The following is a 23,132-nucleotide window of genomic DNA, read 5'->3' on the forward strand; positions in this document are numbered from 1 at the left end:
TTCTGTAATCCCCAGGTCAGTAAATAGAAATGGTTGGGATCAGAAATGTCAATAATCCATTTTAGCCAGACATCTTTAGTGCTAGAACTCCAAGGGTGAGGACAGGCTGTACTTTATGAAAAGGGAAGATTTTAGCCTTAAGGCAATTGTTATGACAAACTGCTTTGGATGGGGCACTGATTTCTTCCATACACATCTCGTTTTTCCTTGTAAATTGCATTCTGTGAACTTATTCAGTTCTTGCTCTCTCCCTGCAGCCTGACACTGTTTGCGACTGTGTGTGAAAAAACAGTGTTGAAACGGGTGCTGAAAGAGCTCTGGAGGGTGGTAATGAATACCATGGAGAAGCTGATTGTGCTGCCTCCTCTTACAGACCATACGGTAAAGCATTTTCTCCTTCCTGACTCATAGCAGAAAGTGTAACTTACCTCTTTGACCTAATGAGTCATCTGTCCAGGTAAATTTGTCAGCATGTAGCCTGCTCGAGGATGGCAAAATATGTCTGTAACCTAGTAAAGTAAGAGAGCAGCTCTTTTTATAGTAGGGTTGCAAGATACAGAGAACACTCTAGATAAAAAAATTATTCAAAATCCATGATCCAAAAGGAGCTGCCATCAAGTATATAAAATTGTAGTGATTAGGAGTTTGCAGTCCTTCAAAGAATGCTGTGTATATGGGATTATCAGGCAGTTAGTGTTGACTTCATGGCATTAGATCAACACCTGTAAGCACATTTGCCTCCTTACTGACATCTATTAGTCAGGTGTCTCTGTGTAGATGTGATTAATCTGGGCTTGCATTTTAATGATGCCACCCCCTATTCTGCCCCTCAGAAGGCTTTAGCATCAGTATGGGCTGGCATGATTTCTGTATCTCTGATGCTGGGGAGCTGGTCACTATGTCCAGATAGTTTGCCTTCAAAGGCAGTCTTTTATGTAATTTATCAGTTGTATGGATGTGCTGGATGAATGTGTGTCATGAGTGTAGTGATGTTTTTAACAATGGAAGATTAGCCTCTTCCCCAATTTTGAAAATCCACAGAAACTGATTAACTGTCACGCATGTGCAGCTGCTCTGGTGAATGACACTCAGCTGGAAGCAGTATGAAGTTTGGGCTATAACCTCAGTTATCTGGAGATGATCCAGAACTTCTTTCATCTCTTTGTTGGAGAAAACTTGTGGTCTGTGGCTGGTTTATGCTGATTTATTTTTTCCCAGTAGTGGGTATAACAATAGTGATTTTCACTGTTCTGCAGTTGCCTGCATATTTTGAGTGAGCTTCTTGGGTTGCAGTGTCTAGAGAAGTGACAGAAACCTGCATCTTGCACTAAGTGTTTCTTGCTCTGAGAGGGAAAGCCCTTGCCTATGGCTTTGATGATGATAAAACTGCAGAGATGCAGTGTGCTGTCATACCTGCTAAGCATAAAAATTATCATGAGGTGTGAATTTGCTAAAGACTTCTTAGTCTGAGCTCAGATTTGGAGCAATCATTTCTGCTTGTTTTTTTAATTTATAAAGGAGAAGAAACCCATCTAAACTTAAGAGGATGAAATTTCTTTCCCTTTGAATTGCTTTGAAAAGGAGTCTTTGGGGACAGGTGCTAAAATTGTCATGTAAGAGCAGCATTAACATGACCCCTTCAGCATGGAACCAGTGAGATCAAGGGCCTCAGAGAGAACAAGGGAGGAGCTGCTTGAACTTTATACTTCCTAGTTTTGAATTTTAAAGGAGGAGTAGGAGAGTGATTCAGTGCTTGTGTCATGAAGCAGGCAACAACTGTGATCAGCCAACTCTTTCAACCTGCAGGTTGTTGCTATAAGCCACTTGGAATGGCTTTTTACAAAGAGTTTCTTGTTACCGTCACTTCAGTTTCAAATTGAGAAGGTCTTTTTGTGTAATGAAACACATCCTCAGTTTTCTGAGATAATGCAAAATGTTCATAGCTGGATTTTTAGCTGTCTAATTAATTGTATCATAGTGAGGAGGCTGAACTAGTCCAAATTAGAAAGCAGTCACTGTTTCAGAAAGGCAGTTATGAACAATGCGGTGATTAAAATGGTCTTGTCTGCAGTCCTGGAGCAGGAAACCTGTGGTGAGGTTAGATGGGCTACAGGGGCAAAGAGCTGCTTACACTATGCCCTGGGACATAGTGATTTATTCTGTCACCACCAGATTTTCATCATCCTAGTAGTGAAGGCTGGCAGGGCAAGGCAAGGCAAAACTCAGGGTTGGTAGTGTGTGTAGAAGCAGTACTTTCTCTTTGCTATTCTGCTTGTCTGCCATGCACCTCTCACCTAATTTTGCTTGCTCTTAAAAAAGAGAGCATCAGACTCGGAAACGTCCCCAAGCCCTGTAACTTTCTGTCCTCTCTGCCCTCAGCAATAGAAAGCCCTAGTTCTGTCTCTTCATGTTTGAGGGACCACGGGATGAGGATTTTCTTCCTAAAACTCCTCTGCAGCCCTTAAGACATAGGGGATATTCATGGCAGAAGAGAGTCCTTTTAACAGAATATTTTCTCTCCTTTCTGTAAAATTGCTAGAGATGAAAAAGTGTTTTTGATGGTGGTCAGGGAAAGCATGCTCAGGTAGAAGGTTCTCAGCATGCTGCAGTGTATCTCGCGTGTCACTTGCGTGACTCTGTCACTGCGCAGTGCTGTAATGCCTGTTACTCTCCACATTCCCCTTAAAGGAGCTCAGCCTGTATTACACACAGAAGAAAACCTGAGCTCTGCTCTCCCATTCTCTGCTGCTTCTGGAAGATTTTGTGTAGGGTGGGGGTCAGGTGAAAAAGCAGGCAGCTACTGCCTGTGAAGGGTGCAATGGGGGCAGGGCAGTTTCACAGCCTCCCACTCTGACAACCGGAGCTGCCAGTGCCTTTGATGACTTTCGGATGGCTGGCTTCTAGCTCTCTGAGCATTGACTGCCCATGGGTTGTGAGATTAGTAGCAACGTGATCGCCAGTAACTCACCAAGGAGTTCCCACCTCACTAGTTTTAAGTAAAGATCAACATTTAATTAAATACTCTTTGTCTTGGATGAGTGGATATGCAAACACAGCTCTCTGGGAATCCTTATTTTCGGGTTCAGTGCACAAAGCTTGGGGATATTAACGGATTAGTTATACATTTCTTTCTCCACTGCTTAGGATGAAGCTGTAGCATGCCATCAGTGACTAGTCAGCTCAATGAAGAGTTGCTTAATTTACACACAGATGATTACTCTGGAGCCTCTCCTTTATTTATTTCACATGGTGCGATGCAGCCATTCACATGAGGCTTAATTTGTGCTTGCTGCTGCTGTGCTTTTTTTCTATTCACCAGAGTTCTCTTCACTAAATGAGAACGTGGTCCGGGATAAGAACAACATTTTTTTTAAGCTGCAGACAGATTTTACACATGACTTCCCAACTGGCTATTCTTTAGGCTTACCTGCAAGCAGCACCACTCTAGAGCTATTCTGTGGTGGAGAAGAGTGTGTCTTTGAGAGGTTTTCTGAAACCTTTCTGAACTTGTGTTAGTTTAAATGAATCCTCTCCCTTGTGCTAGCTAGGAGCAAAAAAATTTCAAGGCTGTCTCTGTGATGAGGAGAAAAAGCTTTCTTAGCCTTGAATGAAATGATGGTCTATGAAGTGCGCATGTGCCCAGATGTCTGTAGTGACAGGTAATTATTTTCCCTTTTTCATCCCCACTCTTAACCCTATTTTCTCAATGTTCAATACACCACAACAGCCAAAAAGTAGTTTTAACTTTAAATGGGTGGTAGCAAACATTGCCTGATGATAAAGTTTTTAAAATTAACTGAAGTGCTGCTAATAAATGATCAGATCTCGTTGTTGAATGTTGGAATTAAAAAAATCTAGGAAAGGAATGTACAATACCAGATGAAACTTCCTTGCACTGGTGTGTCTCAGAAAAATAAGCCTGAGTAATAATATGTTTTCCAAAAAAGGACTGGAATTCAAAAGACTTGTCAACTGGGCAGTGGGACAGTTAAGCTGTGAGAGTCTGAACCTCTTGGAATATAAATCAGTGTAGTTTTTTTGGCTTCTAGAAATTAGACTTCAATCAGCTGATGATCCTTCTTTGAAGGCTTTCACTGAGGGGAAAAAAAGCCCAGACCATTAACAAGCAAATGAAAATCCTTGTGTTGTGGACCTTAGATGTCTTTCATGTTCCCAAAAAGTTCAGGAAGAAACTAACTTAATGGGAAGAACCAGGAAGAGCAGCACTAAAGTCTGTCCCTTTTCCAGCTATGTTTGTCACAGAGCTAGGCAGAAACAATTCATAATAAGGACTAAATTTTTGCTCTTCTTCCATCCTTGATGTTTTAATCAATTCTGTTGTGGGCAGCTTTTCTCAAAACTACCTGATATTTAAGTTTATTTGTTTTCATTCCCTAGAGGAACACCTGGAAAAAGTGCTGTCTGTAGAGCTTTGTGATATGTTTTACCTGAATGAATAACTTTTTTGAGGAGGTATAGCATCTTGTTTACAAGAATGCCACTTGGCAGAGGAAGGAGCTGTCCAGGTGTTCATTAGATAGTACCAGCATTGATGACAAACTCAATGTAACAGTAAAATAAGTTCTCCTTGCAGACACATTGACAGATACAGGCACTGATTTATGTGGATTTTCTTAGCGGGCAAGAATTGAGGAGTAGTTATCTGAGCAGCTTTTGTTCTTTGAAGCATATCAAGTCACTGGGTATTGCTCAGTGTTACCGACCTGCCCTCTTTAGAAGCTTTGCAGCAGGGAGACTACATATCTAGGCTAGTTAATGTTGTTCAAATTTATATTAAAAAATAAAAAAAGTGTCCAGTGAAGGTTGAAAATACTGGATCAAGAAATGTTAACATTAGTGTGTTTTGAGTCTACTCTCTTAACTTTTTCAAAATTCAGGTTATAAAAGTGGTTTTTGTTTTGTTTTGTTTTTCTGCGTGGTCAACAGGCATGAAAACCTTAAAAGACCCATAAATCAAAAAACTTCATGACCAATCAATACAGAACAGCAGCATCCCTTGGGTACCAGAGCACTAGCTGAAGCCATGTTCCTTGGTGGATTATTGGGTGTCGCTCACAGTAAAATCTCTGTGTTGCTCCTGGTGTGCGGTCATGTTCAACCTTGCTCACTGGAAATAGAGAGGATTTTGTACTCTTTCAGTTTAGAGAGTTGTACTCCAACAGTGCACATTAGATACTGGCAGGAAGTGAAGCTCCCAGTGTCATTTCAGAAGCTTTATTTTTTGGGTTCATTGTCCTTGTATGCACTTTCTTCCCCCCAAAAAGTTGTTAATTTAATCAATTATCAAGAGCTTCTGTCAATAATGTTTGTTCTGTATAGATTTGTATTCAACAAAAATTAAAGGCTGAGTAACCCTGAGGGTTAGGTGACAGTAACGGATAGAGCAAATCAAGAGGTTGCCTGTGATTTCAGGTCCCAGAGTCTTTCAGCTTAAAGAAATTTCTGAAGCTGGCAAAACTAAAGAATAAATACGTCATCCAAAAAGTCACTTCTGGACTTCTGTTGCAATGGGCAGAGCGTGTCCCTAGTGCAGGTCTCAAGTCTTTCCGGTGTTACAGCTGTAAACTGCTTGCCTGCTTTCCTTCTGTAAAAGGCTACCTGCTACCTCCAACAACAGCTATAAAGACAGTTTTTTGCTGAGGGGAGCCCATCGGTGGGGCTGATGTTAACTTTAATCCTAGAAAAAAGAAAAATATTTGCAGTAGAACCTAGTTCGCAGAGTCTCCTCTGCAAATGCAGGTATGTGGTAGTTTCTGCTCTGTGGAGTACTGACTTAAAAGGCAACAAATACCAAAGAAGGCAGCAAAGAAAACAAGCTGAGTGGTGTAGGCAGGGGCAAAGGACAATATAATAATTCTGGGTTTAGATCTTGCTTCATTCCAGTGTGAAGGATTCTGGGGTGGGGAGTAGTCATGCCAGTTGTAGTTAAGTGGGACGGTAAAAGATTGTTGGAATGAAAAAGGGTAGTAAAGGAGTGGGAAGGAGGGCTGTGGAAAAGAGAATTTGATTTATTGGACACCTTTGGGGAAATGTGGTCCTCATGGAGCTGGCAGTCCCCAAATGAGATGAGCTTCATCTTCTCCCAAGTGTTTTCCTGAGAAAAAAAGACCCTACTGAAAAGTGCCACCCACCAGTATCTGTTCCTGGAAGCTTATTTCAGTCATTCAGCTGGGACATCCCCCATGTGCTTCTCAACTGATACATGTGGTGGCATTTACATGTACTTTTAATGCTAACCCATCACAACGAATTACAAGCAAGGAGAGCCAAAGATCAGTTTTGAGAGGGCAGTGCTCCTAGTGTACTGAACGCTTTCCTGAGAGAGATAATGGGGGGCGAGGTTTAATTGGGGAAGAGGGGTCACCTGTAGCTTTGTCATTGTCCTAAAGCCCAAATCTAACTAGCCTAAGAGGGCTGAAGTGGAGGGCAAAGTTTCATTATATGATAGATGTGCAATTCATAGCCAGGTTTACAGTAGGCTGGGGTTTTATTCCGCGTGGTGTAATAGGCAGTTGTGACTTTTTTAAAGAAAAAGTCAAGATTAATTAGATGAATGGAAAGGAGTGAAGTGGAAGAAAATAGGTTCCAGCATACGCCATAAAGCATCTCTGGGAGAAGAGACTGGAGAATTGTCTTGGTTGCTTTTGGTTTTCTCATTGAATTTTGGACTTAACTCCCCAGGCAAAAGGAATGTTACACAACAGAGAAATGCTGTGGTGGGGAAAACAATATATTTGTTGTAATCATTGCAGAGAAAGTATGTAAAAAGCCATTTTACTGGAGTGTGAGTGACTTGAAGCAAGATTTGCTGTCATTGGGGTTTATCTTCCCTTTTTTTGTTTTTGGATTGATCATAGAGCATCAGGAAGCCACAGTGGGGGAAGAAGAGCCATTGGCCAAGGTTTTGACATATAAAGGCAATGCTGTAGTATTCACTGGACTTTCTTTGCCAATCTTTCACCCGAAAACTGCTTAGATCCAGTTTTGTTTCTGAACTGATGTATGCTTACCCACACCCTGCCAATTGGTCTCTACTTCTATAGAGAGATTGTCACCAGTTGTGTGATCTTTTGCTTTGGCCAGTCTTACGCTGTCTTCATGTGTATTTAGACTTGAAATCTAGAAGAGCACTTGGAGACAAAGCCAGTGCACTGCCTTCTCCCCCGGCCTGTGCAATCCATTTGAAGGCACATCCTGTTTAAATGGTTGGCTGCTGTAAGCAAGAGTGAACCAGTTAGCAGAATATTGTGCTCCAAAATAGCTCTTAATGTGGTATCCATGGAAGTGCCAGGTTTTGTACTAGGTAATAAACTGGCAAGGAGTCAAGCTGTTGTGACTGGCCTTGCCGTGCTTATGTAAAGTTCTAGCTGTGAACTGACTTGACTTGCTCAAAGGAAAAACATGCAAAGCTTGTTTATAATCTTTCTTTTCCCCTCCTTTCTTTTCTAACTTCTTGCAAACATAGGGCACACAGTTGATTTTCAGTGCTGCTAAGGAACTGGGACACTTGTCAAAGTTGAAGGTATTGTTCTGCATGGCTTGTGTTAATGTTTGTGTGTAAGCATGGAAGTGTAGTAGCTCATAGCATGTCTTGTGCTTCCAGTGGTTTATCGCTGAACGCATTTGTAGAGAAATGCTTTTAAAGGCATTAAATGTGCTTTTAAATGCATTCTGCTAACATTAGCATTGTGTTTAACTGTTAAATTTTATTGTGGGTTTGATCATCAAAAATAGTTTCCCTCTTCTGTAGATACAGTGATCAGTCAGATATATCAATTTAAAATTAAAAAAGTAGAGTTCTCAATATCTGGCCAGTTCCTCTGTATACCCATGTATAAAAGGGAGTCCCTTATGTGATCCTGATGATGAGATATCAGCCGGAAAGATGATTGTGGTAGCTATTGATGAATTATATAAACTATTACAAAAATAACTGTTGCTTGTGGAAGAGAGCCTGTGTCTGTAAATTTGTTCTGCGTGGGCTCTCTTTACAGGCAAGCTGGCATTTAGCATGAAGGCTATGTTGATGTGTTGTGACAGTGCATGACAGGAGCATTACTAAGTGCACACCACCTCATCGTAAGCCAATCAAGCATTAATTCACTGGTCACGACAGGAATGGTATGAAAATAGTGACGCTTTGCAACATTCAAATTGCACTACGTTGTGGTTTGACTTGTGCTACAAAACAGGTATTGTGCAGGAGGAGGTCTAAATCTGAAGCGTCACAGTGCACAAACTGCTGCAAGGAAGAGCTGAATGGGAACTCTGTCTCTGAATGTGATCAGGGAAGTCTTCCCACAGCAAAGGGCATTCTCATAAGTGATGAGTGCAATTTCAAAATGCATTCGTCTTTTCCCTTTTTTTCTTTTTTTTTGTCTTGCGCACTTATTACAGCTGTCTTTATACGACAATCTCCTTCCCTTGCCCGCCAGACACATGTTACAAACACATGTTTATGAGCCAGCACAGTACACAATGAATTTAAGGAAGTGCTTATTAGCAATCCTATTGATTTGGACACGCAGGTGTGTCATTAGATGTACACACTTTTCTCCAGCTGCATTTTGAGGCTGTTACATAGCAGTTAACAGCAACATAATATAATCCTTCAAGTGTGGTTCCGCAGGGAACAGCAGTCACTTCTGCTGGTGGACAGCCCTGTGCACTCCCACAGCCAGGCTGTCCTCCCTGGTGGCGTGGTGGCCGCTGAGGATTGCAGTACCTCTGCTGCTTCCTGCACTTACAATCATAGAACTATAGAATGGTTTGGGTTGGAAAGGACCCTAAAGATCATCAAGTTCCAACCCCCCTGCCATCGGCAGGGACACCCTCCACTAGACCAGGTTGCTCAAAGCCCCGCCCAGCCTGGCTCTGTGTCAATTCCATGGGAGAAATCAGGAGAGGGGAGCTTTGTAGCCAGCCTGGGAGTGTGGGAGCTGGATCACAGCCTCCAAATGTGACCTCCTTTTCCTGTGAGTATCCACTTCCCCTTTCAAAAACATCATCAAGAACTCATTTGGAGGAAGAGAAGCCATTCCTGCCTTCTACATGTAGTCCTGCTGTCAAAAGGGGGAGAGCTCTGAGTTTGCTCCATTTCTCCTCCCAGGCCACAAGGACAAGTTTGTGCACAGACGACTGTGAGTTCCTGTGGCTTGCTTGCATTCTTGGGCATAGCTGGTGACATTCACTATTATCTTTTACTTCTTCCATATTTTCTCATTACTGGAATTTCTTAGTATATACAAAGTGCCTTTTGCCAGGAATGAGTTGAAAGCTTTGCTAGTTTTCATTTGCACTGGTCAGATGAAGGCCATCCCTCAGCAGCAGCCTGTAAACTTTACAGAGTTACTGTAAAGCTTACTTTTCGTAACTCTGGACTGTGTTTCTAGAAATGCATGTAATCATGCAAATCAGGCAAGCCCTGGTGTGTGTGTTCAAGCCTTTATTTGTACATCCACATGTAGGACTACAGCAGCCCAGGTACACAGGATTTTAAATGAGGCGAGAGAGCCATACACAAGTGTGAGAGCACTCCATCACCTGAATTCTGGAGACCCTTTAGTTCAGACAGGTGGTGTGAACAGACATTGCATCCAAAAATTTCTGGAAGAGTAAAGGTGTTACAAGAGTGTAAATTGTTTGGGTCTGTGTAAGCATCATGGATTTTTTTTCTTTTGTCCTTTTGTTTTTTGCAGGCACATAGAAGCTAACAGGGAAGGCATGAGTAAATGGCTCTTCAGAGCCCCTCTCCTGTGCATTTTGCAGCTCCACTGAAAACCTGAGAAAATTATGGGATGGATTTTAAGCTTTACTTGTCTTAAATAGAATAGGGGAAACAGAGCCCCAGTGAATCAGATAACTCATCTGAAAACTCAGACTGACAGACCTGACAAGCACAGGCTCTTGTCCTGATGACAAATCAATTTCACAGTGTATTTTAAAATGCACAGAAAACCAACCATAAACCTGGCACCTTGGTGCCACATATCTGCCTCCTGTTTATTATTAAACTCTTCCTGCTTGCTTTGCTTAATGGCTAGCAGCTGGAGCAGGGAGCAGCAGCCACCTCTCCCTTGTGCTGCCCTCAGGGCAACCAGCAAGCTCTGACCACAGAGGTTTTCCTGAGAGTACCTGTGGAGAATATAAGGATGGGTCTCAAAGACCAGAAAAAAAACTTTTTTTTAAGAATTTATTTACTTCTACTTGAAGTTGTGTAATTATTTGATGGGCATGTTTGTGGCTTACTCCTGGGTGGCAGTCTGGGAAGTGCAGGGTAGCACTCTGTGCAGTCCTTTATAGGAACAGCGTGGGATTTGCAGAGGGCAAGTACACAGGGGAATGACAGCTGTGGGCTCCTCTGTGTGTAGGTGCAAGCATTACCAGTCCAGTCACTAGGTTATTTTTACATAATGTGTTGAAGCAAATGGCACTGGGAAGCTCTCTTAGAAAGCAGTGACATGGTGCTGTGCAGTGGCAGCATGGGCACTGGCTGGGTGACCACTCAGAGCAGGGTGAGTGAGTTCTTTAGGTGCTTAAGAGAAAAATGCTGACCACCTGGTTTCTGTTGCAGTGTGGGGAATCTGGCAGGTAGACCTAGAAAGTAATTTCAACAGACATGGAAGTCACTCTGCCGTGGGGACGCAGCTAGCCTGACTAAATTGGCCTCTCCCATGAATGTGGCCTTGGGCTCTGGCTGATTGTGCACTTAACCTGACTGTCAGACAGAGAAAGAATGTTTTGCCCTCTGTGTACTGAAATGTGAAGCCACATCATCTTCAATTGAATTACTCCAAGCTCATGAAGAAGAGGGGGGAGAGCTCTTGCTCCCCCAAGGACGGTTTGTCACGTTGGAAGATACATTGCAGCTTACAGAGTACTGCACCACTGCACGTAGGTCCCCAGACCTGGAGTAGCCTGTGTGGGGGAAAGAGGGAAGCTGAGGCATGTCTCTAGGACTCAGGAAAGCACAGTGCAAACTTGTCTGAGGTACTGGTGACTTCAGAGGGATCTTCTTTTACAGTTTAATGCAGCACTGTGCAAAGGTGCTAGCTGGATGTCCGTGAGAAGCGTGGCGAATGCCTAGCACTGCGCCCAGACTGCTGTAAGCCCCCTCTCCATGAGGCAGGAGGTGTTGGGTAATAATGGATGGGAACTGCACCAGGCAATGTGAGGAATCACCAGGCTGCAAGATACTCAGCAGATTTATCAGCATGAAATGCACACATGATACCGCACACTAGACATGCTTTACTCAAAGGCTATTTAGTAGACATGTCTCCCAGAAAGTGTCTCTTGTCAGAGGCTATGACATGTTGAAAGTAGGGATAAATGGCCTTTGCTTGATTTGCCTGCATCTTTTCATGAATGCGTCAGCACCCAGGCTGCAGTCAGCTGGCCTGACCCTCCAGCAGCTCAAACAGTTAGAATTTGAGTTTGTGCAAAGCTATGACTTCCTAGAGTGTGCTATTTTTCCCTGAGACCTAGACTAAGCATCAGCAAGAAGGAGCTTAGTGAAATACTAAAGGATGGCACATCCCTGTAGTCAGGCAGGAGTCTAACAGGGTTATGGTCCCATTGCAGGAAAGGGAATCTCTTTCCAAGGGATTCCTGGCTATTTGTTTTAGAGATAGTACGTTTTAATGAGAACAACTTCCTTTAGCAAAGGTATTTTCTAGAACATGTTGCTTGCTTGTTTGTTTTTATTCCTCTACACCAATGATTTAATGAATGAGTGACTTGTACATGGAAGAACTCAAAAATCCACAAACACCATCTAACAGCTTGAGCCAATAGCTATTTCTCAAAATTCCTTGATTTAAGTGGTGTTTTGAGAGTTTTGTTGTGGCTGGTCTAGAGTGACAGAGGTAGCAAGCAAACTCCTGTTTGGATTTTCTGAGAGTCAAACTGTGATTTTAAATTGTCACTTATCTCTTTCCAGTTCCTTTCCTTATTTCTCTCATCTGTGCCTGCAAGTAACAGAGCAAGTGGGTCTATTTTCAAGTTAAACTGTAATAAATGCCTCTGAGAGACTCCATTAAGTGTTCCTTAAACAGCTGAATTAATGCTGTGGCCACATAGCCACAGCATGAATCCAGAGAAAGTGATGATACCGGGGACTCCTCTTCCTTTAGTCTCTGACAGCATACTCATGTCAGATATAATGGTTGTTTGCAGGATCATATGGTGAGAGAAGAAACTAGGAGTCTCACCCCAAAGCAGTGTGCTGTTTTGGATCTGGCATTGGATACAATCAAGGTAAGTGATTCCATTTCTGTCTCTGTCATTCCCTTGCTCTATCCCCAAATATTATTTGGGAGGATAGTGCCTGTCCCAGTTCAGGAGATGGCAGGAGTCTGTCGCTGCTGTTAGAGCAATAAAGACACCAAGTGAGTGATACTGCTGTGTGCGTGTAAACCCGAATAGGGTCAGGTGACTAGCATGTGCTGGGAGCCAGCATATTTACATCTAAGTGCTTTGGGAGAGGAAAGCCTTGAGCAGTTGGTATCAGTTGTTCCACTAAGAGCTGGATTTCTGGTAGAGAAGCTGTTTTGTGAATTTTTACAGTTCTTTCCCAGCCACACACACAATAGCACATAAATGTAGGTTGTTGGTTGCAGTTCTTTTTCAGTATCTTTTCTATGACTTTTTACTCTTAGCAATATTTCCATGCTGGTGGAAATGGTCTGAAGAAAACTTTCTTGGAGAAGAGTCCGGACCTGCAGTCACTTCGATATGCTCTCTCTCTCTACACTCAGACCACAGACACTCTCATCAAAACCTTTGTCCAGACTCAGACAGCTCAGGGTAAGACTCTTTTGTGTTGTTGGCAAAGTTGAATGGAGCTATCAGCTCTGTTCATAATTGCTCTGTCTTGTACTGCCAGATTGTAGAGTGCTTTTCGCAGTAATGTTTCTGGAAACATGACAGTTCAGAGCTTGTGGTACTGGGAAGGAGGGAAACGGGGTTATTCCCCACTCAACAACTGCATTTTAAGAGAGGAGAAGTATGCGAAACATAAGGCCTGGAGTGTTTGTGGTCTTTTTTTCTGTGATCCTCACTTAACAGTCACGTTTCATGAATTATTGTGGGTGGGTGACTTAAGTGAAATTTGAAGTTATTGTACTGAGACTTACGTGGTGGTGTGACAGACCATTTCAGCAAGACACCACCACAGAAACTAGTTGGTGCCTGTGGCACAGGCCAGCTGCCAGCAGCTCGTGTTGTCCTGACTAAGGCTGAGTGACAGCAATGTGATGAGTCATGGAGCTACATGCAGCCCGTAAAGGGAAAAGTCTCTTGGGAGAACAATGAAAGCACTGTTTTGTCTGCAAAAAAGTACAGGATATGTGCAAGCTAGATTATTATAAATCACCACAACATATTAGTAAGCTGCTGGCATGGGTCACTGGAGTTCTTTGGTAGCTCTCTGGGAAGGCATGGTAGTGGTGCTATTTCATTTGTTTGGAAGGGATAAACAGTTTCACTGCATTCGTGTAAACATCTCCAGATTGCTGTACAGAATAATTTGGTCTTTAGTCAGGGCCCTTTACTGGCTGACTATGAATCTCATTAATCTCAGGAAGAGGGGAGAGATGCTGTTAGAGGTTAGGTCAAAACCAAAACTGATGTTCAGTTTTCAGGCTCCTTAAATGGAAGCATTGGCATTGGGCTACTGCATCTCATCAGCAGAGGTCATACAGCTCCATGGAGGAGTCTTTCAGACATCTTTTTGCTTGGGGTCCTATTTCCTTTAATCCATCCAAGCCTATGAGAGCTGGCAACCCCACAGACAATAATAACTCTGTCAGCATACTGTCACACTGAGCCCTGAAATCAAGAGGAAAGCACTCCTTAGCCAACATGCATTTCCCTTGCGTGTAAATGAGACTGCTTGATTCTGGCGTTCCCCAACCAGTGGAGAAAGTACTGAGAATTCATGAGCAGAACAAGGTGTTGTTTTTGAAGTTTTAAAGTGAAAAGTTGAGTGTAGTTTTGAGTGACTGAATCATCCCTGTCTTTAGCAGCACAATGTTCTTGCTTAGGTTGAAATATACTGCATTAAAACACTGAAGTTAACTAAACAGTCAGTACCTGCATTTGAGAGAATGGTCTCAGCAGAGCAACGATGACATCCAGTGGCCAGACAGGTCAAAGACTGCTACATACAGAAGGGACTCCAGGAACTTGGCTGTTGCTAGTGGAGTTACATGAAAGACTTTTTAACTGGGAACTTGTGTGTACAGTGGTTTTAATCTTCGCTGTTCTATGGCAGATGTTTCCCATTACATATACAGACCATGAACTGAAACTAGTTTTTTATGAGGATCCTATTATGTTGTTGTGTTGAGTCAAAATATAAGGATGTGTGCAGCACTGCTGTTCTACGCTCGATGCTACAGTTGGGAGTGTTTAAACTTAGAGGAAGAAGGTGCTCCGTTGAAGTTGCAAAGTGGCAAATTCAAAGCTGATACGAAGAAGCATCTTCATGCAATGCATGATTTGACTATAAAACTCACTTAGGGCGAGTGTTCAGCAGATGCACAAAGAGGATTGAACATAATCTGAGAGCAGCAGGAAAAAGTTGCCACAGAAGTATGTGTGTGTTGAGTATTTTTATTTTCTAATAAGCTTATTATTATATTAATTAATAAGCTTTTTTAAAATAAGCCTAAGAATTAAGCTCTAGTTTCAGGACACGAGAAGCACTTTTTATGAGGTCATCAATTATATCTCATATCTGACTGTGACATTTCTTTGTGGCTTGGCTTGTCTGAGCCGCCTTAGGAGACAGGTACTGGGTGTGGTAGGTGACTGAGCTGGCGCAAATCAGAATCTTCTACATTAGCAGGCTTCAGAGTTTTGGACTCTGTTTGGGGAAAAAAAGACATCTATATATGTAGGATCAATGACAGAATATCTCTGAAGAAGCCATGACTTGCTCCTGGGATTTGGGCTAGGAAAGGATATTGCTTACAAACACTTCTCAGTAACCCCCATTGTTAGGTTGTTTTGGAGATCTACATAGGCGTTGGAGGGACAGAAGGGACAGCACTAGTATTTACAGCTGGCATCTGCATACCAGAGCTCTTTGATATTTCCCTTTTCATAAGTCAAGCTTCCCACAAGCCTATGAGAGGAAATGGTTGCATGCAGAACTATTTAAATGCTGTTTGCCTCTCTTACTTCACTGTTCAATGGTTGCATATTGGAGTTATGAGGTTATCTATTACTCTCATTTTCTTACTGAGCAGGCTTCTGTGGCATTATGCTGTTGAGTGTTTGCTCTGCAAAGTTGGATCAAAGCTTGCAGTTTGGTTATGCCAGCACAAATTCTGGTGTTGTTTTAACCCAGACAATTCATTACTTGCAGACAACCTAGCTCTCCAAATCCTATGTTGGTGCAGAAGATCTAAGAGGATATTTTGTCTATTAAGAGCTAGAATATTTGTCTTGTATGTGTTTAAGTGACATTGCTAACTGTATTGTAATTCACACCCTTCTCTCTTTATCCTGCTTGCTTCTTGCCTTTTGAATTCATGTCTCAGTGCATGATGGGAAAGGTATTAGGTTTACCGCTAATGAGGACGTTCTTCCTGATAAGGGTATGTTCAAGACTAATGTTGTTACTATAACAACATTAGCCAACTGCCTTACTTTTGAAGTCGTCTTGCCCATGCTCAGAAACCTTTTCCAGAGACGCGTTCCCTTTAGCTCCCTGTAGAAGTGGCTTTCACTGAATGCTTGCATCCCACAGACAGAGCCACAGGTTGCACGGTGTAGAAGTCTGTACCCTGCCTTCCCTAGTTCACTAACCTGTCCCCAGGCTTCAGATTTATTCGTGGGTTGTGAAAGCTGTCTCAAAAATGGACTGTCTTTTGAGAGATGCTGTGGACTTGTTTCCCTACCCTTTACCATGGGCAATGTATTGCTGTTTTATGTCCTAGACTTGCATGCATACGGTCTGCTGAGACGAGCTACTGTAATACATGGTAATGTCTGATATGCACTGAAGGTTATGGCCAAGCTTGAAACATCTGGCTTGAAGGGGGATACCTAAAGGTCTGGGTGCTCAGGAGAGCCCTAAAAAATTAAGTCTTGTTGTGTTTCATCTCTCAGTTTATTTTCTGTTGTCCAAAGTCTTTTCATTATCTTAGGTGAAATACATCTGTAACACGTTGCACGAGCTCAGTTCTGCAGCTTCACCTTCCAATATCACAGTACCAATGAGACTTCCATGTCAAGATTTGAATCTGCTTGTCACTAAATGTGCAAGCATGTGTATGCACACGGTTGTACGTGATCAGAATATATTTCATTGTCCATCTACAAAGTGGGTTTTTTTGTCTCTGAATATTTCAGTTAATAGAACAAGATTTTTGTACAAATAGACAAGAATGAAGGTAGAAACAAAAATTAATCTCAATTTTGTCTTTCTCAAAGGTAGTGGGATGATTGATTCCGGTGTCATTCCTCTGAAGCATCAGTGTCTCCTTTATAACCTATTAATTACACTGAAGATTAGTAAAATGAAGACCAGAGTGTTTGGCAGCTGATGTTTCTGCAGATGTGGCCTGATAAAGTTGTTATGTACTGTTGGTAATCTCATCTGTTCCCATGGAATATGCTAATACTATAAGTGACAGGCCTGCACCATCAGATGGGTCAGGTCACTAGTTAAACCTACCGACTCTAAAACTCTGTGCTTATATACAGGGAAGAGGGAACCCTGCCCTTCTAATCTGTGAAAAAACAGTACATTCAAGATCATGTACAAATGTTATAGCCAGAGGTTGTTTATTGTACTCGGGTCAAGAATGAGAATCTACCCTAAGAGAATAATTTGAGGTTCTGTTATGTTTGCTTTTACTTGTATATTAATGTCACTTTCAGTGCCTACAGTTCTGCTATGCCATGTAATTCTCTTCAGGGAATTGCACAGATTAGCTCTCAAACTCTTGTTTTTTAAATTAGTGTTTTTGCTGCCTGCAGACTGTTCTTGTGAAAGCTGGCACATTAGATCTATCTGATCAAAATGTTTGTTTAATGATATCCTTTGGGCAACTTATCTTGATTTTTAAACACACCAATTCTTTCACTTGGTAATGTCTTAGCCTCAAAACTGACAAAATAACACTGCTGTTCATAGGTACTCAATTACCCTGTAGGTATCCCAATTACAACAGCACTGCTAATTGTCAACCTGAGATCAGACAGTTATCAAAGAAAAAGTAAAATCAATCTCACTATCTTATCAAAGACTTCATTTTCATTTGGCAAAGCAGTCTTTTTCTGTAATTTACATGACATCTTGACTTTCCTACACAGAAAAATGTCATTTCCACATATTACATGACAATTACGATAAAAAGTTAAAAAGTTGAAAACATCGTAATACACAAATTGTAAGGTTCACGAGATCTTTTCCTTCTGTTACAACATGTTATCTTTTCCTCTATGAAGCTACATCTTGTTTTCTCCATGGCTAATTGATGAAGGGATATAAGTATACAAGTTGTGAGTGTTTCTTTCTCATAATTTTTGGTGCACAAGAGTGAAGGGATCCTCATTATCCTCCAGAAGGAAGCAAATAGGCAGTCAGGATGACAACTTTTATCTGATGTACAATATGGAAAACACTTTTTAGAGGGTGAGACTGCACTATGGCTCAGTGAAAATCACTAACATCTTTGTTTGCTTTTTTTCCATTAACTTCCTCTCTGGTGTGTTTTTTTTGTTTGTTTTGTTGGGGTTTTTGTGCTTCTGTCTTCCCTGAGCAGACAAGAATGCCGATGCCCACCACTGGAATGCCTGCATGTGCACACAATAGCTTGGCAGGAACTTCTGAAAAATCCTTGCTCTCTGTGAGGGTCCGTTATCGAGCTTTAGGTCTCTTAAATTCTAAAATTCTTACTAGTATTCTCAAAAGGATTCACTCTTAATGGGGGAGTGCAAAAAATGTTAGTGTTTATGCGTGTTGGGCATGCAAGCCTGATGTTATTTTGCATTGATGCAACATTATTGGTGTTGACTGAAAAGCTGGCTATGGAGCCGTGAAAATGCAGTTGTCCTGCTGAGGCCATAAACCAAAGATGGGTGCCAATAAACAATGTGTGCACAGGGAGTGTCAATTTTCTTCCAACAGGTTCTGGTGTGGATGATCCTGTGGGTGAAGTGTCCATACAGATCGACCTGTATACCCACCCAGGAACTGGTGAACACAAGGTCACAGTGAAAGGTATGGCTAAGCATGTGTTACGGCTCAGGCTCTGTGACTGTGTCGAGGCAAAGCTCCAGCTGGCAGTCATTATATTTCAGTGTTAGCTCATGGGATGTGAAGCCAGAATTGTTTTCTCTGTTTCACATCAGGGACATGTAGAGAAACAGCTCATGAGCTTGTCCAGCCAGTGACATGGCAATGTACAGTCCTGTTGTTTATTGGCAATGATATATAAAGTAAACAAAAATCAGATGATGGCTCTCATTAGGCACCACAATTTAGCCTGTGCTGCAAAGAACAGAGCAGCATGACAGGGCCATGTTGCAAAATTGCTTACTGTAAATCAAGAGATCGCAGAGCTGGTAGGAGTTCAGAGGGTCCTCTCCCTCGTCCTGTAGGCCACGTTGGTCCCTGAAGTGCTGCTCTGAAAATAACCAAAGCAGTGATTCATCCCAGGCTCCGTCTTCCTCCTTTATCTCCTTTGCTCAAATATAGCATATTTAACTACTTTAATTTCCTCTAAAGATTTATATAAACAGCTCTTCAGACCTCTCTTCTTCTGGCTAAATCTACGCTGCAATGCAAAAACTGATTTACAGAGCCATTTCCTGTGCTTCAGTCTGTTCCCTGCAGTGACCTGGGAGAGAATGAGAATTAAAGACCTAATAATTCCTGGTTCTGGAGCCACCCGCAGCTCATGGGCTTTTTTGTCTTACCTGCAGTCTCATTTTTCTTTTCAGCAGAGACCTTAATATTGGCCCATAAAATGCCCCTTTTTTTCTCTCCTCATACCACACATAACGTACAGGTAAGCACTGAACTGGCAGGACAGCTGCAGGGAAAAAAAAAAAATAATTTCTTAACTGTACATATGGCAAAAGCTGAGTGCTGCCCCAAGCATTAAAAAAAATACCTTCACAGAACTTAAACTAGAGCAAAAAAGTGTATCTTTGTATTTACAGAAAAGTCCTGCCCATGTGTGTCAGGACATTGGCGTGTTCTGAGTAGGACTTTGTCCTCTCAAACAAGAAATTAAAAGCAGAGCGGAGTGGAAAGGTGTCCAGAGCAATGGGAAAAAAATTAGTATTTACTGTAAAACAGGTTGTGACTCTTTTTTCCAGTTGTGGCAGCCAATGACCTGAAGTGGCAAACGTCCGGCATGTTCCGTCCATTTGTTGAAATCACCATGATTGGGCCCCATCAGAGTGACAAGAAGAGGAAGTTCACAACCAAGTCAAAGAGCAACAACTGGGCTCCCAAATACAATGAAACCTTTCACTTGTAAGTGTGAAAAATAGCCTGGGGATCTGACGTGGCAAGTGCAGTCTCAGAGAATGGATAGCATTTTCCAGTGTCCTCAAACAGCCTGCTTACAGCCCAAAGGAGTATGTGAACCGATAGCTTGGACAAGAGTTCGTGTCTTGGCAGGAAAAGCTAGATTATGGGTGGTTTTGCTGTGGGTGGGATGTAGCAGTGTCCTTTGGCTACCTTCTGAAACACATTGTGTGTCCTATCAACATATTTTACTGTGCTCCATCATTTTCATAAACTTTTTATCCTTTATTGGTAGAGTTGAGGCTACAAGTTCATGATGTATTTTTAGCTCTTTTAATCTTAATGTGTGTTTTTATCCCAACTTGACCTCTGGGGCATGCTTTCCGAACTTGTTTCCAAGGACACAGCCCTTGGAACTGGTAGTAAGTCGCACTGCTGAAATTGTGGTGTTTCTCAACACCAAGTATTGATCTCTTCATATTTGTCTTTCATTATTACAAAGGCATCTTCCTTCTGGGAAGGCTCAACAAAGGCCGCTACAGACTAGTGCTCACTCAGCTCTACAAAAAGAATGAGAGGAGAAGAGATGACTAGCAAAAGACTGTAAACTTATGGGGGGAGAGGGACTGTCCATATAATTTTAATTTGATGTGAGAAAAGGCAGGCTTCCTCTAAGTAAAGGGATTTTGTCCTTTTAAAATTTTTTTAAATTAAAGTTTTTAATTTAACAAACATCAGAAAACTTGGGGATGTATTTTCATTAGCTTTCGCTTTAGTGGAAGGTTCTGAATCCTTAACAAAGACTTCATCTAATTAAAATATTGCTTACTGAAATGAAGCAAGCCTGAACAGAAGCAGAAATGTTTAAAGTCATCTGAGTTGAAAATCTATTAGCATGGCTTTAATGTTCTCCACTCCTCTCATTTCATAGTTTAACACACACACATACGCAAAGGCAAATTGATAAGGGCTGTTTGTTTTTTCTTTTTCAGTAGCCAGGTTGTCTTTATCAGCTGTAAATTAGCAAAAATTCCCGTATGCCCCAGGATTTACTTTTCCCTCTCTGACAAGGGTTTTCTGTAGGAAGGAGTTTTCTGTGGCTCAGCTAAGCACTCTAGTCAGCTGCTGGCACCTTTATTTTGCAGAGGACTTGGTACATTCTAAGAAACTGTAAGTAAACCTGTGTGTGTTTTTCAGCATACTGGGGAATGAAGACAGCCCTGATGCCTACGAGCTCCAGGTCTGTGTGAAGGACTACTGCTTTGCTCGGGAGGACCGAGTACTGGGGATAGCAGTGATGCAGCTCAGAGACATAGTGGACAAAGGAAGCTGTGCTTGCTGGTGCCCCCTCGGGCGCAGAATTCACATGGATGAGACTGGACTTACAGTCTTGAGGATTCTCTCTCAAAGAACCAATGATGAAGTTGCCAGAGAATTTGTAAAGTTGAAATCTGAGTCCCGCTCGACAGAGGAAGGCACCTGAGCTGAGCTGTGTAGTGTTCCCTTTTCTCTTCTGCCTTGTGCCAATATGTGCAAGTGTTCAACAATCCTCTTTTATTAATTAGAAAAGTTTTTTTCATGTTGTCTTTGTCAGCTCCAATAGCGCACGTGTGCTGTGCAGGAAACAAATCCATCAATCTGATGTGAATTATTTATTTTTGAGTAGCTGGGTAAGACACCATAGAGAATGAGACAATCTCTTCTCATTTAAGATGCAAATTCTGCTTTGTGTATATAAATTATTTTATATTGGAGGCTGGGTATGCTGGGTTTTGTTGATATGCAGCACTGTGATTTTATCCTCTGAAGCTGGCAGATGTTAAAAGGTTCTACATAATCACAATACAATGAAAACACACAACTGTGAAAATTGGGACAAGAAGAATGGTTTGGGGTTTTGGCAAAGCACAGTTATCTCTCACTGAATTTGTGTACTGTGGAGCTGCCAGGGGATGTTCTGGCACAGATTATACCAATGGCCCAATGTGATATGCAGACACCTCAACATCTGCTTAAAAAAGAAGTTGCAAATTGCTCTGAAGATGCACACCAAATTTAATGAATGACCATGGATGGGCTGGTGTGAGCATGGGTGAGACGAGGGGGACAAGTGCAGAGGGACCTAAGAGCTCATAGCCAAGAGCTATAAAGGCAGCGCACCAGGAGCAGGCTGCAGCTGACATGCCATTCTAATTAGATGGTGTGTCTCGGAGAATATAAATCCCCACATGCTGCTGGGAATCCTGCATCACCATGGGGGTGCTGTAAGCTGCTGAACTCCGCAAGGCACACTTTGGCTACCATGACCAGCACGGTAAGGAAGGGAACAACGTTAGAGCCATCACAAATAACATGGCTGGGATACGCTTTTTCAACTTCAATATTCTTTTGTTAGTTTTTTGATGTAGGATTGGATAATTTAATACTTGCAGGCTTTCTGTAGCATTTTGTTATCCTGGAGTAGCTGAGACCATTCCTCACTATGAACCCAGAAATGGTGGCTCGCTTGGGAGTGAGCAACACGTCTCCCCTCTGCGAGCACTCAGTCTAGAGTGTTGGTCAAGGGGCAGCAGGTCCATCTGGTTCTGATCTTGAAGTTGCTGTTGGCCGTGCTGCAGTTGATATATGCTGATTATCATTAATCTGTGATTTAACGATACCATTGAAAATATTTTTGCACTGTCTTAAAGAAGCACCCTGGTTTTGTTGTTTTCTTGCAAGATGAAACACTGTTCTGAGCAAAGTGATTGCAGGGAGGTCAGAATTTCTGACTAAAAATTCATAAGCAGGAAGCTCTGGAGTAGTGATTGCATCTGAGGTATGTTTGTTGGAGGGTGCTTACAGTTTTGGGGATTTTTTCGCTATTTCCAGCTGCCCTTGTACTCTGGAAAGTGCAGCTGGAACAAGCCAGTCCTTGCCCATAAAGTACTGTAATACTGTCAATAAATTCAAGGACTGCATATTGAATGACTTTATTTTTATTTTTTTTCTATTTTCTCTGACACTTGTACAGCTTTATGATATATGATATGACTGCTGTATTCATGGGCCTGCTCGTAGAGTTCTGAGACAGCACATCTGCTTTGTTCTTGTCCGTGGTATATTACAATAATGCTCTTCAAAACTCCATGCTATTTGTCATGATTTTGAATCATTGTACGTGCCATTGTTATGAGAACTGTTAGTACGGTCTTTAATAAACTCTTTTAGCAGCTTTTGGAGTCATCTATTGAAGTATAAAAGTAACTGGGTTTGCTAAATCCCATAGGGCCGAACCGCTACTGCGTCTTTGCAAAATATTCTCTTGTAGTACGTAGATATTTCTTTGGTGCTGTAGATGCTCAGCAAGGGGTATGAGTCACACAGTTCCCCCCTCCTCCATGGTGTTTCCATCTTGCCATCTTTCCCTGAAGTTCTTGGCTTCTGATAACACACTGAGACATCACAGAAAACACAGAGAATAACTTACTTCCTCATCTTCTCCTATCTGGCCTTTCAGTTAAGTTTCCTTTGTACTTAGGTAGCCTCCTGAAGGTGCTGAATTGAAAGACTCAGGCAGGCAGTGTTTACAGATAACAGCTGAAGAAAAACAATTATATAGCAAACTTGATTCATA

General features: G+C 42.0%; 1 protein-coding gene across 1 annotated transcript in view; it reads left to right on the forward strand.

The window, feature by feature from the left end:
- LOC104458368 (protein unc-13 homolog B) overlaps positions 1-21,435 on the forward strand; it is a gene marked incomplete at its 5' end in the record, with an annotated part of 59,895 nt that extends 38,460 nt beyond the window's left edge. Inside the window, 8 exons of the mRNA XM_010087148.1 lie at positions 258-381; positions 7,487-7,543; positions 12,199-12,279; positions 12,681-12,828; positions 15,570-15,626; positions 18,167-18,259; positions 19,363-19,522; positions 20,714-21,435. Coding sequence (XP_010085450.1) covers positions 258-381; positions 7,487-7,543; positions 12,199-12,279; positions 12,681-12,828; positions 15,570-15,626; positions 18,167-18,259; positions 19,363-19,522; positions 20,714-20,999 — 1,006 coding nt within the window. The remainder of the gene's footprint in view (positions 1-257; positions 382-7,486; positions 7,544-12,198; positions 12,280-12,680; positions 12,829-15,569; positions 15,627-18,166; positions 18,260-19,362; positions 19,523-20,713) is intronic.
- Positions 21,436-23,132: the final 1,697 nt, after the last annotated feature.

The sequence above is a fragment of the Pterocles gutturalis genome, unplaced genomic scaffold (assembly GCF_000699245.1).
Source record: "Pterocles gutturalis isolate BGI_N339 unplaced genomic scaffold, ASM69924v1 scaffold47676, whole genome shotgun sequence".
Lineage (NCBI taxonomy): Eukaryota > Metazoa > Chordata > Aves > Pterocliformes > Pteroclidae > Pterocles > Pterocles gutturalis.